Raw genomic sequence first — 13803 nt, forward strand, 5'->3', positions numbered from 1 at the left:
CTTTAATGATGCACGATATGTCTGATTCAGAATAAAAATCGTCCTCTTTGTAATTAGCAAAGCGTGGTTGTTGGTGCAGCAGCAGAGTGTGGGCCTGTTTGGAGTGAAGAATCTGTTGGAAAGGAAGTTGCTCTGTATTACTTTGCTGGTGACCCAAAACTAACAGGCTGAGTGCGGCACAGTTTGTCCCCTCCAGACTGATGTAATAGATGCGATCTATCATCATCAACACACTGCAGACATTACAGCAGCTTAGCAGAAGACCGACGAGATTGGAATACTTCAGTTCACTGAAGTGTGAGTATGCATAGCTTTTTTTTTTCCTGACAAAAAGTTCAACCCCAGCATCTTATCACGATGTCAGGCATTTTGTTGTGCATGACTTGCACAACAAAATGCTGCAGTGCAGGATTGCAATGCAACCATACATTTTCCTGTGTCTTATTGGGATTTTATGAGAGATGAACACCTGCAGTGCATCATGTTGAAACAAAGACAAGTAAAAAAAAGAGATATGTGTTTATGAGCTGTTTAAGAATAATTATCTGTTGTTTTTTTGTTTTTTTTTGGCAAATAAACTGTATAAATTAGTCCTTATGGGTGTGATCTTTATGTTTCTATGCAAATTGTGACATCACAGTAGGGATGCATGATATTATTGACATGGTATCGGTATCGGGCAATATTAGCGGTGACACTTAATATCAGATGTCATTTGGTATCGGGCTATATTGAAAAAGATAACGCAGCATTTTAATTCAACAGTAGAGGAACCTCTAGTTTCAGTCAGTAGGTATAGGGAAAAAAAATACTGGTTTTAGTATCGGTTATCGGCCAAATGAGTTTTAATATATCGGCATATCGGACATCGACCAAAAATCCCATATTGTGCATCCCTACATTTTGGTGTGTTTAATTCAGCAACATTTGGACTAAAACCATCTCACTCCTGCCCTCTTTAGGCTGAAGTTAGACTACTGCAGATATTTTTTTCATATTGGCTACAAAAGCACATTTGTTGATGCCTGACACCCAGAACATGTGCAGTTCAGGTGTAACACCATCTCACTCAGACACACACCTGGTCTAATTCAGTTAGTTTTAGAGTGTGTTTGCTAGTCTTTATTAAATATTGTTTGGTTTCTTTTTGTTATAGAGGCAGTTTTAGTTTTTTTATGCATTGGTTAATTTTTAGGTGCAGAATTCAAAAAGGTCAGGTTGTGATTATGTATACACTGATCATGTAATGGATACAATTTCAGTTCTCAATTATCATTGAGCAACCAACTGATTCTGGTGTTTTCTCCCAATTTTGGCCGTTGCCATTTTGCGGACCAGCTTGAGCGCCATCAGGAGGAATATGGAGTGCCGTTATTTGCCGACAAAAGACGTAAACGTCTTGTGAGATGGGGAATAATATCAATAACTTATCAGTTTGAAAAGCTAACAAATAGAGGATATGATATCTATCATTTCGATATGTTGTAGTTTTATAAAGGCACAATGTAGTTCCGGTAAGTTCTAGTTTTTCGCCATTGATAACTTTTCTTATTCGTGTCAGTCAACGAAAAGGTTCTCTTAATTTCAGTTCTCATGAATTTGTTAGTTTTAGTTAATGACAGTAACCCTGGCAGGAAGTCCCATTGGGCTTTGTGACAGTAGTGTGACAATACATTTAAAAGTTCAAAGGTCAGGAATGTTTTTGGAAGACAGAACGACCCTTATCCAACTGGTACGTGTCCCTGTAGATGTTCGTACATAGTGGGTCCACTTCTTTTACAGCAGTAGGTGCTTAATGTTAATTTGGGTACAAACTGGATATGTTTAAGTATTCCACTCCTGGGAGAAGAACATAACACAGATTCCAGCTCCTGAAATAACCACCGGCAGCGTGGTGGCGGAGGCGGCGGCTGCTGCATCCCAGGGACAACAGCAGTGTAAATCAGCGGCGGGTGCAGCAGCAGTTAAACGACGGGTCATCGGTTCGCAGCTCAAGAGAGAGTCCCGACAGCTTTAACACGCTCAGCACTTAACCTGAATCCCCCTGAATTGCCTCGTTAAACATTCAGCCGCACAAACGGAAAAATGTCCAGTGAGTGATGATTTTTCTGTTGCCAGCTGGGAAAAGCTGTGAGGAAAAAGAATAATGCAGGGAGTTCAGGGAGGGTCAGGGTTGCAGGGACAATTTGGCTAAAGTCTTTACTGACATTCCAAGGAAAACATTCACTAGAGCTTTTTCTTCTTCAAATCTTTCAGTTTTCCTGCTTCCTCAGTGCATCGCCGGCCAGCTCTGTGCCGCGCGACAACGTCCAATCCAGCGTTGAGTGGTTTGTTTGACTTGGTGGTTTGGGATGGGCTTATTGAAGAGTATTGCCTATTTACTTTTTGAAAGAACAGTGCTGGATTAATTGCCGTCAGAATGATAACAGAAGAGCAACTTTGGAGTTTCAGAGAAAATATTTATGCAGATAAGTCAGCGAAAGGGAAACGCACAGGAGATAGTCAGGGCTTTGAAGTGTAAACAAAGTTTTGATAGGGTTGGATTGACCTTCATGACAGGAGAAAAAAACGCTTCCTCTGCTCTCTGTGACCCTGTTTTGAAAGGTTAGTCTAAGATAAACTTTGAACAAAGCTTTATTCTGAAATTACCCCTTTATTTACTGGTTTAAAAATGCAGTATCTAAATCTGAAATTTCTGACTTACTTTAAAAATAAGTCCAGTACTTGTAAGAGTTTAAATCTCATTCAGATTTTCTATTTTATGTCACACCTAACCTGACAGGCATGTGGTTCCCAAACTTAGCATTAGCTTCTGCTTTTGTGTTAATTTAATTCACAGAATATCTGATCTGACAACTCAGACAGAAACAAAGATCTTGAGATTCATAAAAGCAGATCCATTTTGGGGCCCAAACACAAATTCTTCATGGTGTTGGAATAAGACTTGCCATTTTCTCATGATGTACGTGTTTGATGAAAACTCCTAAATCTTTTTTATTATTATTATCTTTTTTAAGTTTTGACTTTACATCTAACAAGTTTTGATTGTTTCGGAAAAATTAGTGAGGAGGAGCTTCTTAAAACCAGAAAGCCCTCGAAAGTCTGCAGAACAGTTTCATGATAAATAAATCATTTTTAGATGAAAACACTTTAACTCTGCTGGTCTCGATAAATCAGCGTTGGAGCAGGACAGATGTAGCATGAGATCACTCCTCACATCGTTGTTGCTTTTGCATTCATCAGTTTTCATGGTTTTCATTTGTTCAAAGTGACATACTGTTGCTGTAGCAGTGAATGACTGCATCTAAAGTGATGCTCTGCTCTGTTTTTACAGCAGTAAAATACATCTGTGGTTCATGTTAGTCTCACAATAGATGGAGTGATTCATCGTTTTCTGGAGCAAATGTGATGCTTTTGCATTTCTTACTCTAAATCTATTAAAATGCTTTACAGATTTTCATTTAAATATTTTGTAAATACGACTAATTATAATGATATACTTGACCCAGATTATATGCCACCCGCTTTTGGCCACTATTGGCTGGTGAAAAGTTAACCCTCTTATGATCAAAATTATTTAGGCAATCTGGATTTATTCGCCATAGAATGTTTTGTAAAATACGCGTTTTGATTGTCAGGGCCGTCTGGAGCGCTCACACCAGGCCACACTGCATGTTTGAAATGTGCTGCAGCAGGCCCTTGACGCGCCTCCACACAGACGTTGAATTGTTGTAAATGCATCATTAGGTCTACAACTCATAGCTTTTATGCCCTCTATGAGTAGCTTCGTCTCAAAATATCAAAAACCGATCCGAGGCGCTCCCAAGTTTCCAGTTATTCCAACTACAAGCTGAGGTCAGTGTGTTTGGGTAAAGCCCCGCTCTCTGAGCAGCTGTCTGCGCTGAATGCCAATGCCACTGGGTTGCGGCAGTCAGCGCTGTCAGGTCAAGTCACTAATGATCTCCTGGAAGCTGCTCAACTACCCAAAGCCAATCAATCACGAAAACAAAGGGCTGCCCTCAGCACGCCGTCAAACAGAATGCAGCCATTCATGGAAAGGGAGAGCCCAGAGGGCCGGCGGACACTTCCACTGACATAAGAAAGGGATCTGTAACCGAAATGAAGGCCATGATTCACCAGGGGAGATAAGAAGCAATCAATCATCCAAAGCTGGTCCTACTGCAGATGAACTCAGGCTGCAGCTCTCTGCCAGTCAGCTCAACACACACAAAAAACACTTTGATTGAAAGTGAATCTATAGGGAAACAACTCCAATGGACGTAGAATGCTGTGTGGGTTAACACATCAAGCCATTTTAGCATCAGTAGAGTCAGAAATGCTTTACAGTTGACTTCCATGTTGTTTTTACGACATGTTAACAGAAGCAGTGGGTTGGTATTCACTGGTACCAACACTTTCATAGGTGCTTCCTCACCTGGTAGACAGGTCAACTCAGTTCAATTGGGAAAGGAAACATGTTTTGAATTTTCACCTCCAATGTGTCAAATGATCCAAACTCTTTGAAAAGCCTGTTCTCCTACTCGCCTCTGGTGGCGCTGCACAAAGGAAAACAACACAGAAACTTCTGAAGAAGACACTGAGCATGACCTCCTTTTTCACAAAATGTGAACAACAATGGAGATTTGGACTTTCTAGGTTTGCATTTTTACATGTTCATCGTGTCAGATATTCACTCTGGACACCAATGAAATTTGCCAAAATGCTGAAGGTTGTAGGGTGATGGAAGCACAAATGACAAAGAAAGGAAAGAAGAAAATGAGCACATATTAAAACTGTTACGTCATAACAGGGTTTATCAATATTATCCTCATCGCAATAGTTTTTAATATCGTGCAGTTCTAGTTAATTGTTATGATAATACATTTAGCGTTTTTTTTCTAAAAAGCATGCAATACGAGCTTTCTTACAGAAAAATATCAAACTTCAGATTGATTTTTGAGAGATGAAACAGATAAAAAGTATATATATAAATATATACAAGTATTAAGTAGCTTCACAGGATGCCACAATCGTTTCTTTTTCAAAACTCTGAAAACCTTTTTTTCACAGATGATGTTGCTGTTTTTGAACACAGACAGAGCTTCCATCCCAGCAGAAAGGCGTTTGTTTTGAATGAGTCACCAGCATTTGGTGGCGTCTCAGCTCTCACCAGATGGTTAAAACATCTACCGTTCCTGTCTGTCATATGGAGCAGCTCTCCAAGGAGACCACCGAGGCTGAGCAGAGGCATCTCTCTGTGACTCATCATCCACCTTCTGTCGGCTCATTCTGACACTTTCACACAGTACAGATAAGTTTCTTTTTCTTGTTCGGTCTGGTAGCTTAGACACATTCGCTTTTAGATAACATAAGAACGGACACTATGCGTGTGTGCGTGAGTGTGTGCAAGTACTGGTTTTTATGTACATAAAAGTTAACATGAAACTGGCGCTGTGAGGACATTTTTCTTGGCCACACATAATTTGTGGGTTCGGTTTGGGACTAAGATGTGAAATAAATTTAGGTTAGAGCGAGTGTTAGCTACAGCCGAGAGGTGCTTAGGGTTAGCGAGAAGGCCAGGGTTAGAAATTAATGAAAGCCAGTGGCAGCCTGCACAAGTAATGAGACATGAATGGGTGTACTTGTGTTAGTGATTGTTGCCTGCTGAATAAATTTACTTAAAAAAATTTATATAGGTTGAATTTTTCTAAATTTTACATTCTGATGTTTCATCATGCCATTGCCAGATTACTCTCCCTGAGTAAACTGACAGAACATGGAGCCTTATTTTTTATATTGGTGAAGCAAAGCACTAACAGACATAAATTATTATTTTTATTTTTTTACGTCTTAGGCACGTTTAATATTTCAGAATGACCAGATTTTATTAACCTCTGAACCAAATCTCTCATTAACACAGTGGAGGGTCTGATCACACAGAGAGTAAGAAAACAAAACATTGAGTCCGGCCTGCAGAGGGAGGTCAGAGCTGCTGTCAGGGTCAGTAAGTCCCTGGAGATGTTGGCTACGGCGCGTTCTGCGCTCTGCTGGCTTATTGGCTGAGAGCAGGAAGTTTGCGAGGAGGAACAAGAGATCCTTTTTTAAAAAAATCAATCGGCATCTCATGCTGCTGAGCTGCTCTGTGTTTTTTCTGGCTCGAGATGCAAAACACTCATTGACATGTCATCTAATCTTCAGAAATGACAGCTCCACAGTGGCTGTCATCTTTTCTCTTTTGTTTTTTCTATTCTTCTTGCCACTGTGAACAGAAACATTTTTTGGCAGCAAACAGCTTTCAGAGAAATGAAGGAAGTCGACTTCTAGTTGTCGGTAACCCACTTAGCATCATGAGGGGAACTTGCTCGGCTGTATTTGTCTCCTCCAAAAGGATACTTAGCAATTATCTTAGTCATCCCAAGTTGAAAATTCATAAGCTGCTTTATTTATTTATTTTTTTCTCGACATCTTTTGCCATCTGCTCCGTTTCTACAGTGGATTGAAACAGCAGATCGCAAAAAACACATCTTCAAGCCCAGCAGATGGGAATGATTTGCAATCTTTTGCATTATTCTACAGCTATCCTTACTTTCTGCCATAAATCAGCACACACAGACAGACAAACCCTTCCTTAGGATGTGCTGAAGCGACTGAGGATCTCCTTAATCTGTGTTTTTACTTACGGTTAAATACCGTCTCGGCTGGCAGGATAAAAGTGGAACTTTTTGGAAGGTGTATCGTAAAGCCAGCCAAGAATTTTGGAAAAACAGCAAAAAATCAAACATAGAGGTGGTAGGATGATGGTTTAGGTCTTATTTAGTGTTTCGGGATTTGAAAGGCATGATCTCTACTCCAGCAGAAACTTTTCTGCCTTCAAGGCGCAGCTCCTCCTCTGATTAAAGTTTCCAAGCTTCCATCTCACAGAGCAGCTCTCCCTCACTCAGCTCCTTCAGACTAGCCAGCAGCAATTAGCAAATACCAGAAGGAACTGAGCACCAGCTGAGCTCATTAAAGGAGCTACTTCTCTGTATAACGCTTGTTGAAAGGTCAATAGAGGAGCCATGTTGTGATCACTTCCTAACTTCCCGATCAGTCAGAGAACAAAAGCGAGCTGGTCCCACATCGCTCTTCCAGACTGGAACAGCCACACTAACAAGCAGACTGTTCACCTGGGGACCGGCAGCCAGCGGAGCTGATAAATCCTGACCACTGACACACGACTGAATGCTGGTTGAAATCTGTCCCACTGCACCGAGAAGACAGCTTGTTAAATAAAAAGTGACTTTTATCCGCACTTTTGCTGCCTCGGAGGTTTTTGTGTAAAGCAGCTCTTTTGTGTTCAGCGTAAAAAATTTAGCTTTTTCCCCGGAACCATTTACATGAACTGAAAAAAGGAAATGGACCAAATATTGAACTTTGAGATTAATCTCAGAAATGTTCTGGGAGAAACAATGACATGTCTGAGCTTGAAAAGTTGGAGATTTGCTTGAAAAAATTTGGAGTCAAAACCTTTGAAGCAGAAAATTTTTAGATGAGTCAAAATGATTTTTTTCTGGTGAAATTATGTAATTTGTGACATTTCTTGAATCATTCACTTCCCTTTTTTTGCCATTAAAATCAAACTTTAAGACCGTTCACCTAACTTCCATCACTGCAGGTGGCTGGGTGAACATCACTCACACAGCAGTAGAGACGTTCATATGTCAAAATGCAAAACTCACATCGTCCCAACCAGGTTGCTGTGCCTTCATTTCACCAGAAACAACTGGAGCTTGTAGGAATTTTACATGATATGACATCACAAAAATCCTGCAGCTGCCTTACAATAACACAGAGATGCTAGTGTAACGCTGACATTCGCAACGATGGGATGAAGAACAGGAAGACAAAAGTTGGCGAGACGCGAAGCTCCGCAGCTGCTGCAGCAGAAAAGGAGCCATCACAGAAATTCTGGATTCACGTCTCCTTTCTGGCTTCTGTCTACTGTCAGCGAGGTGAAGGGAGCCGCCACGGAGTGCAAGAGTGAACAAGAAATCCTGAATCAGAGGAAGAAGAAAAAAGAAAGAGGAAGGAAAATGATTGTTGGCAGAGGTGCAGGATATACTGTAGTACAGCTGTATTTAATAAAAAACACTGCCGTGTTGATGTGAGCGCAGGGAATTTCTCCAAACATCCTGCAGGGCTGAAACGGCCAGCGAGCCCCCTGTGATGCTCCGACTGAGGATTTCCTCTTTTAAGCACTTAATGGGGACCTGGGGAGAAATCAAACTAACAGGCATGTCAACTCTGAAACGTTACTGAGTGCGAGGACAAAAAAAAACAAAAAAAAAACACGTCGTTTGTTTCATATTTGCGGGCATGTTTTCAGCTGATATTTGTACTGAACGTTTAAAACATTCCCCCCCCCACCGACAGGGAGAAGATAAACTTCAAAGCAGACACACAAGTTCTTATTGCCGCATAATTCTCTACGATAAAGCAGAAACCACTTTGACATATTTCAGCGTAGTTTTAACATGAGTGTAAAAGTAAAACATAAAAACCATCTTGAAGTAAAACACAATAATAACAAAAGAACGGCTACACTTCAGCTAAGAGTGGCATTGATTCTGTTTTTACATTTAGTTCACATATTCTTTATCATAATTAAAGCAATAGAACAATACAAACACTACCTCTGTTTACCACATCCATTATCAAAGTACATTAATCGAAGTAGTGCTCTGTTTATGAGAGGAAGCTAAAAAAAGCAGCGTGCGAAGATGAGATATTTTAATATTGTATTAATATTGCATTGACAGACCTGATGACACGTCAAGAGTTGCTCAGTAGGAAAGATGAAACTTATTATCAATGTGGTGACATTTTTTCAGATGACCCTCATTTATTCTGAAGAGATTCTCATCAGTCTGATCTCTCTGCTTCGTTCTGAAAGAGTTGATGTGGTCAGACTGTGAATATGTTTTTTTTTTAAGGCGCACACATTAAGATAAACTCCATTAGGATTCCTTGCAAAGTCAGACCATCTCATGTTTGGTCGTCGTTGACGGAGAAATTTACCCCAGAGGGACATCTAATTAACTCGTCACCATGCCAACAATAGGATGGTGGGAAGGAAGTTTCTGCTTTGTCACAAAGTTTTTTATTAAACTCATGTTTAGTAACAGGAGAGAGAAGTAAATCCTATGTAACGAATGTTTTATTTTTTGGTTATTAAAATTATTTGTAGCCAGTCCTGGGATATGTTGACTGTCAGTGGCTGTTTTCTTTTGTGGTTTGACAATAGACGTTTGTTTTAGTGTATTTGGAGCGCAGTGCTTGTTGGAGCAGACAGTATTCTTTGGGTTTTGATTTGCCTCCTGAAAAACTAAAATTCTCTTTTTCTTGGATTCCTAGCTGGCTCTCTGATCTGATCCCTTATATTTTTACTCATCCGTTTTACTCTTCCATGAGCTTTAAGTCTGTTTCTGCATTGCAGAACAAAGAAATAGAGAAAATTTCAAGAAGGTGCTAATTTTGGAGGTGAAGGGGTTAATTAACTTCCTTTTAAGAATCTTGCGAGCGATCATCTCAAAGTGTTCCTGGATGTCAGATTTTTCTCTTCTCGCTGGCTCCCTTTCAATCAGGTTTATTTGTTTAGAAGATTTCAGCATCAAATCGGTTTCAAAGAGCTTCACATAATAAAATACACACAAATATAAAGGCACAAAATATACCATAACCAACCACAAGAAAACCAGTAACAAACATTATGTTTTGATGAGTGCCATCATCAAAATCATTAATACACATGAACTATAAAAGGTTCCTTTTATCTTGGGTCGTAACAAAAGATGTTTGCACTAAAAAGCACATGGGAAGAGTTTGTGTTTTTGCAGCTGATCACCAGCTTCAACCTTTTCAAATCTCTCTCACTGATGCGTTCCTCGGTTTCCATTTTGTTTGTCTGACACAAAATTATTGAAGTTAGTATCATATTTGGGATTGTTCCTTGGACGTGAATATACTGTTTCAAGGCATCTCTGCTAACATTTCTATTAAAAGCAAATTATCGGCAAGTTGTTTGGTTGCAAACAAAAGTCTACAGTGGAAACTAAATGACTGGGTCAACACGGGCATGGTGCGGTTAATGATTCACAGCGTGAGGCCGTGTACTGTGCCTACACTGTGTTCAGCATGTTTACTTAATCTGTGTCTGCTGGAACAAGTTAGTGTAAGTTTCAGTTTCTGCGAAGTCGTCGGGTGAAGACATGGCTCCCGTTCTGGTGAGACCCACCAAGTTCTACTGACAAGTATCCTGTCTCACTGTTTATCGTTCTTTCTGATCTATTTCTGAAGGCTTTTAGCTGAAGAGAAAAGGAAAAGTTATGAGCAACTTTGCGGCCTATTTTCTTACATAGAACTCACTTAATCCTTAACCGTTAATGTTGTGCTGGACAGCTAACTAATAGATTACTATTTGCAGTCAAAGATATGCTTTATCCATCCCCCCATTTTCTTATACCCTTGTTCTTTATGGGGTAATGAGGGGTGCTGCTCAGAAAGACCCCAGGCTGAGAATCGAACCAAAGACCTACTTGCTGCAAGGCAACAGTACGCCACATATTGTCTGTGTCTGTGTTTAACTCTGTACTTTTTCACCTCCAACTATTTTCTTTTTCTCAATCTGTTAAAGTTTGACATAGATGCGAAGCCGGGGGACCTGATAGAAATCTTCGGTGGGGTGTATCACCACTGGGCTGTTTTCATCGGAGGAAATGAAGTCGTTCACTTAATTCCTTCAAGTAAGTGAAGGTTTTGTGTGAAAGTGTCACAACATCCTAACTTACTCTCATCATTTAAGAGATTTTGTGGAAATTAAATCTTCAGCTTTAATTGTCTCTCTCTGAATTTGGTCTGTTATTTTCTACATTTTCTGATAGGAGTTTTATCTGTGAACCAGTTTATGTCTGAAGGTAAAGAGCTGCTCTGTGGAGCCCCTCAGGGCTTCGTGCTCGGACTTATTTTGTGTTAGGAATATATCACTTCATTCAGCAGTTTAGTGATATTTCATATCATATATTTGCTGATGATATTTAGCTTTGCTCCTCATTTAAGCTTCTTGAGGTTCATAAACTGTCTATTAGAAATTTAGCTGTTAATTTTTGCTAAGCTTATTTTCTATCATTTAAAGCAAAAGTCATGTGACTGATAATAATTTCAGGTCTATGCATTAAAAGATTATTTTCTCATTTGTTACACGCAAACCAAAATAAAACTTCACAAGATGCTCAACATTCACTCTTATTTTATTAAATTTTTTTAAAAATAATTTTCTTTATTATGTGACCTTACTCTGCTAATATCGTTTACTTATGTCCAACAAGTAGCAGGGCATTAAGTTCCACTTTGCACTATATTTCACCCAATTTTGCTATAATCCATGTAATTTTATTATGTCTCCTATAATGATTGTAAATATTATTATTATTTACTTTAGCAATATTTTGACTTTATCATTTTATTATGAGTTCATTCTCATATTACAAGTGATTCAATTTGTTATTTAAACTTTATTGTTCTTATAATATTACGACTTTCTTCTTGAAATGGAAGAATTCACTAAGTCGAACCTTCCGGTATCACTGTGCATTTTGGCGGGTCAGTCCTTGTCGGGAACAATTGTGCGACATCTGTCTGTGGAAATACGCCACATAAATAAGCCTTTACTCATCTATGTCCCATAAAGCGCACAGAGGAGGAGATCTGCTCGAGGTGCTCGCCTCCCTCGAGAGCAGCGACGCTACAGTGAGGCGTCAGAGGATCTGGGAAGTGGTCGGGTCCAACCGTTTCCAGGTCAACAACCTCCTGGACGACAAGTACCGGCCTCTTGACCCCAGCGCCATCGTCAGCAACGCCGTGAAGATGGTGGGCCGGGAGCGTCCGTACAACGTCGCCACTCATAACAGCGAACACTTCGTCACCGAGCTTCGATACGGCAAACCGGAATCACGACAGGTGAGCAAATGTTTATGACATCTCCTCGATAAAGCTTTGATACCTGCTTTAGAACAAGCCGGAAGCAAAACAGTTTGGTGATGATTCTGGGATTCAACCCGAGGTGTTCTATGTATTTTTGTGTTTTTATGCTGTGAAGCGTTTTGAAAGGCCTCGTTGCTGAAAGGTACGACACATATAAAATTTGTCTTGCCTTTTGAACATTAGAGAGGCACCGATCCAATATTAACAGCGATATTGCTTTCGATATTGAAAAAACATTTAGATTGGGCATCACGACAATGTTCCCGATCCATAATGGTAAATCTATTCAGTCTAGTTCTATGCTTTTTGTTCTGATCACCATCATGCTTTATTATTCATTTTACATTAGATTTATTTTTAATTGAACTTTCTGAACCACTTTCTAAAGGCTTGGAGGTTTGCTATAGTTTATTTGACATGTTTTACATTTTATTGTTTTAGTCAGTTTTACTTCATTTATTATTTATTTTCCATTTGCACTGACTGAACAAATTAAAGTCGTTTCTAAATGTTTGGCCAAACATTTAGAAACTGTTGTATTTAAATATGCTGCTCTGGTGCAGAGTTAGCAAATAAATAGTCGGTAATTCAGTACGTTTAACTCTGTGCTTAAAAAAAAGAACCGTTTTAAGTGTGGGACCGGCATGAACCAACACTAAACCTCAAATGTCGGTCAGAAGTGGGGAAAAAAGTGGATCTCTGTTAAACATTGAGTCAAACATTTTCAGTATCTTTGGTGCTCAATAGTTTGCCCTGGTTTTGCCTGATTCCTCCAGACAGGGCAGGTTTTAAAAAGTCACGATTGTAGATCAGAGATCAGAGTCTGTTATGGCAACTCCAAACCAGTCACATTGTAACTGGTTTGGTTGTGTATTTTGGGTGATTGATCAGCTGAAAGACAAATCTGGGCTTCAAGATTTCTTTACCCATGATGCCACCTGCTTTTAAAAAGGACCAAAAACCCAACAATATCTCAGTCGAAGGCAACTGACCTCCTCTGGTTTCAGAGCCTCCTGACGTGACTGGACTGGCTTCTGAACTGCCCTCAGAGCTGCTAGCTTGTTTGAAGTGTCTGGTAAAACGCTCGCCGTGTTTCAGTAGCCTAACGTTTGGCTCGTCGTTTGCAGGTTCAAACCGCGGCTGTGATTGGAGGTGTCGCCGCCGCCGGCGTGGCGGTCGCAGTCGTGGGAGCCGCTTTGTTTTCTGCCTTCCGCAAAAATAAAGAAAAAAAGTGATCATGACTGAAAGTGCTGGAAGGTGTTTCAGCGTACCCCAAACTGCATGAAGAAAGGTTCACTTTTCCAATTCAGGTTTTTGTTCATCGTATATTTGCAAATGTTAATTGCACTATTTTGTATTAATTCATGATGTTTCATTGAAAAGAAAAGGTTATCCTGCAGCTTACAACTGAACTAGTGACGTTAATGTTTTTGTTGTGAATAAATGCGTATAACTGATTCAAATTGGACCACAGAAATGATTCATCATTGGTGTTCCAGTTTTCAGTTTCTTTTCAGTCATTGGAGTTAATATTTTCTTAATTTCTATTCTTTTTGCTTATTGGCTTGATTGGTGCAAAAGCAAAACGCAACATAGCACTAAAATGAAAGTTGATCATTCAGGCTAGCGTTGGACAGAGATGTACATTTAGATTCTTTTTTTTTCTCCCAGTAATTTCAATTTGAATTTAATTTACATTGACATTGTTACTGGCAAAAAAAAAAAAAAAAAGCTATTTCACCACAGATAACATAAACTCTCCGCATCTTTTCAAACAAACTTTTA

At 39.6% G+C, this 13803-nt stretch overlaps 1 protein-coding gene across 1 annotated transcript; it reads left to right on the forward strand.

The window, feature by feature from the left end:
* The first annotated feature begins 10143 nt into the window (after window positions 1–10143).
* LOC129377342 (phospholipase A and acyltransferase 3-like) lies at window positions 10144–13486 on the forward strand. Its single transcript, XM_055057225.1, has 4 exons — window positions 10144–10262; window positions 10673–10781; window positions 11726–11994; window positions 13146–13486. The coding sequence occupies exons 1-4, from the start codon at window positions 10248–10250 to the stop codon at window positions 13251–13253; spliced, it is 501 nt and encodes a 166-aa protein (XP_054913200.1). The 5' UTR covers window positions 10144–10247; the 3' UTR covers window positions 13254–13486.
* The last annotated feature ends 317 nt before the right edge of the window (window positions 13487–13803 follow it).

This window comes from Poeciliopsis prolifica, unplaced genomic scaffold (genome assembly GCF_027474105.1).
Source record: "Poeciliopsis prolifica strain line A6 unplaced genomic scaffold, Auburn_PproV2 SCAFFOLD047, whole genome shotgun sequence".
Taxonomy (NCBI): domain Eukaryota; kingdom Metazoa; phylum Chordata; class Actinopteri; order Cyprinodontiformes; family Poeciliidae; genus Poeciliopsis; species Poeciliopsis prolifica.

Bases quoted from the DNA above. Each gene is read 5' to 3' on its own strand.
- LOC129377342 (XM_055057225.1), top strand. The intron at 10,782-11,725 runs GTAAGTGAAGGT...TGTCCCATAAAG, and splicing joins CGTTCACTTAATTCCTTCAA to CGCACAGAGGAGGAGATCTG. The intron at 11,995-13,145 runs GTGAGCAAATGT...CGTCGTTTGCAG, and splicing joins GCAAACCGGAATCACGACAG to GTTCAAACCGCGGCTGTGAT.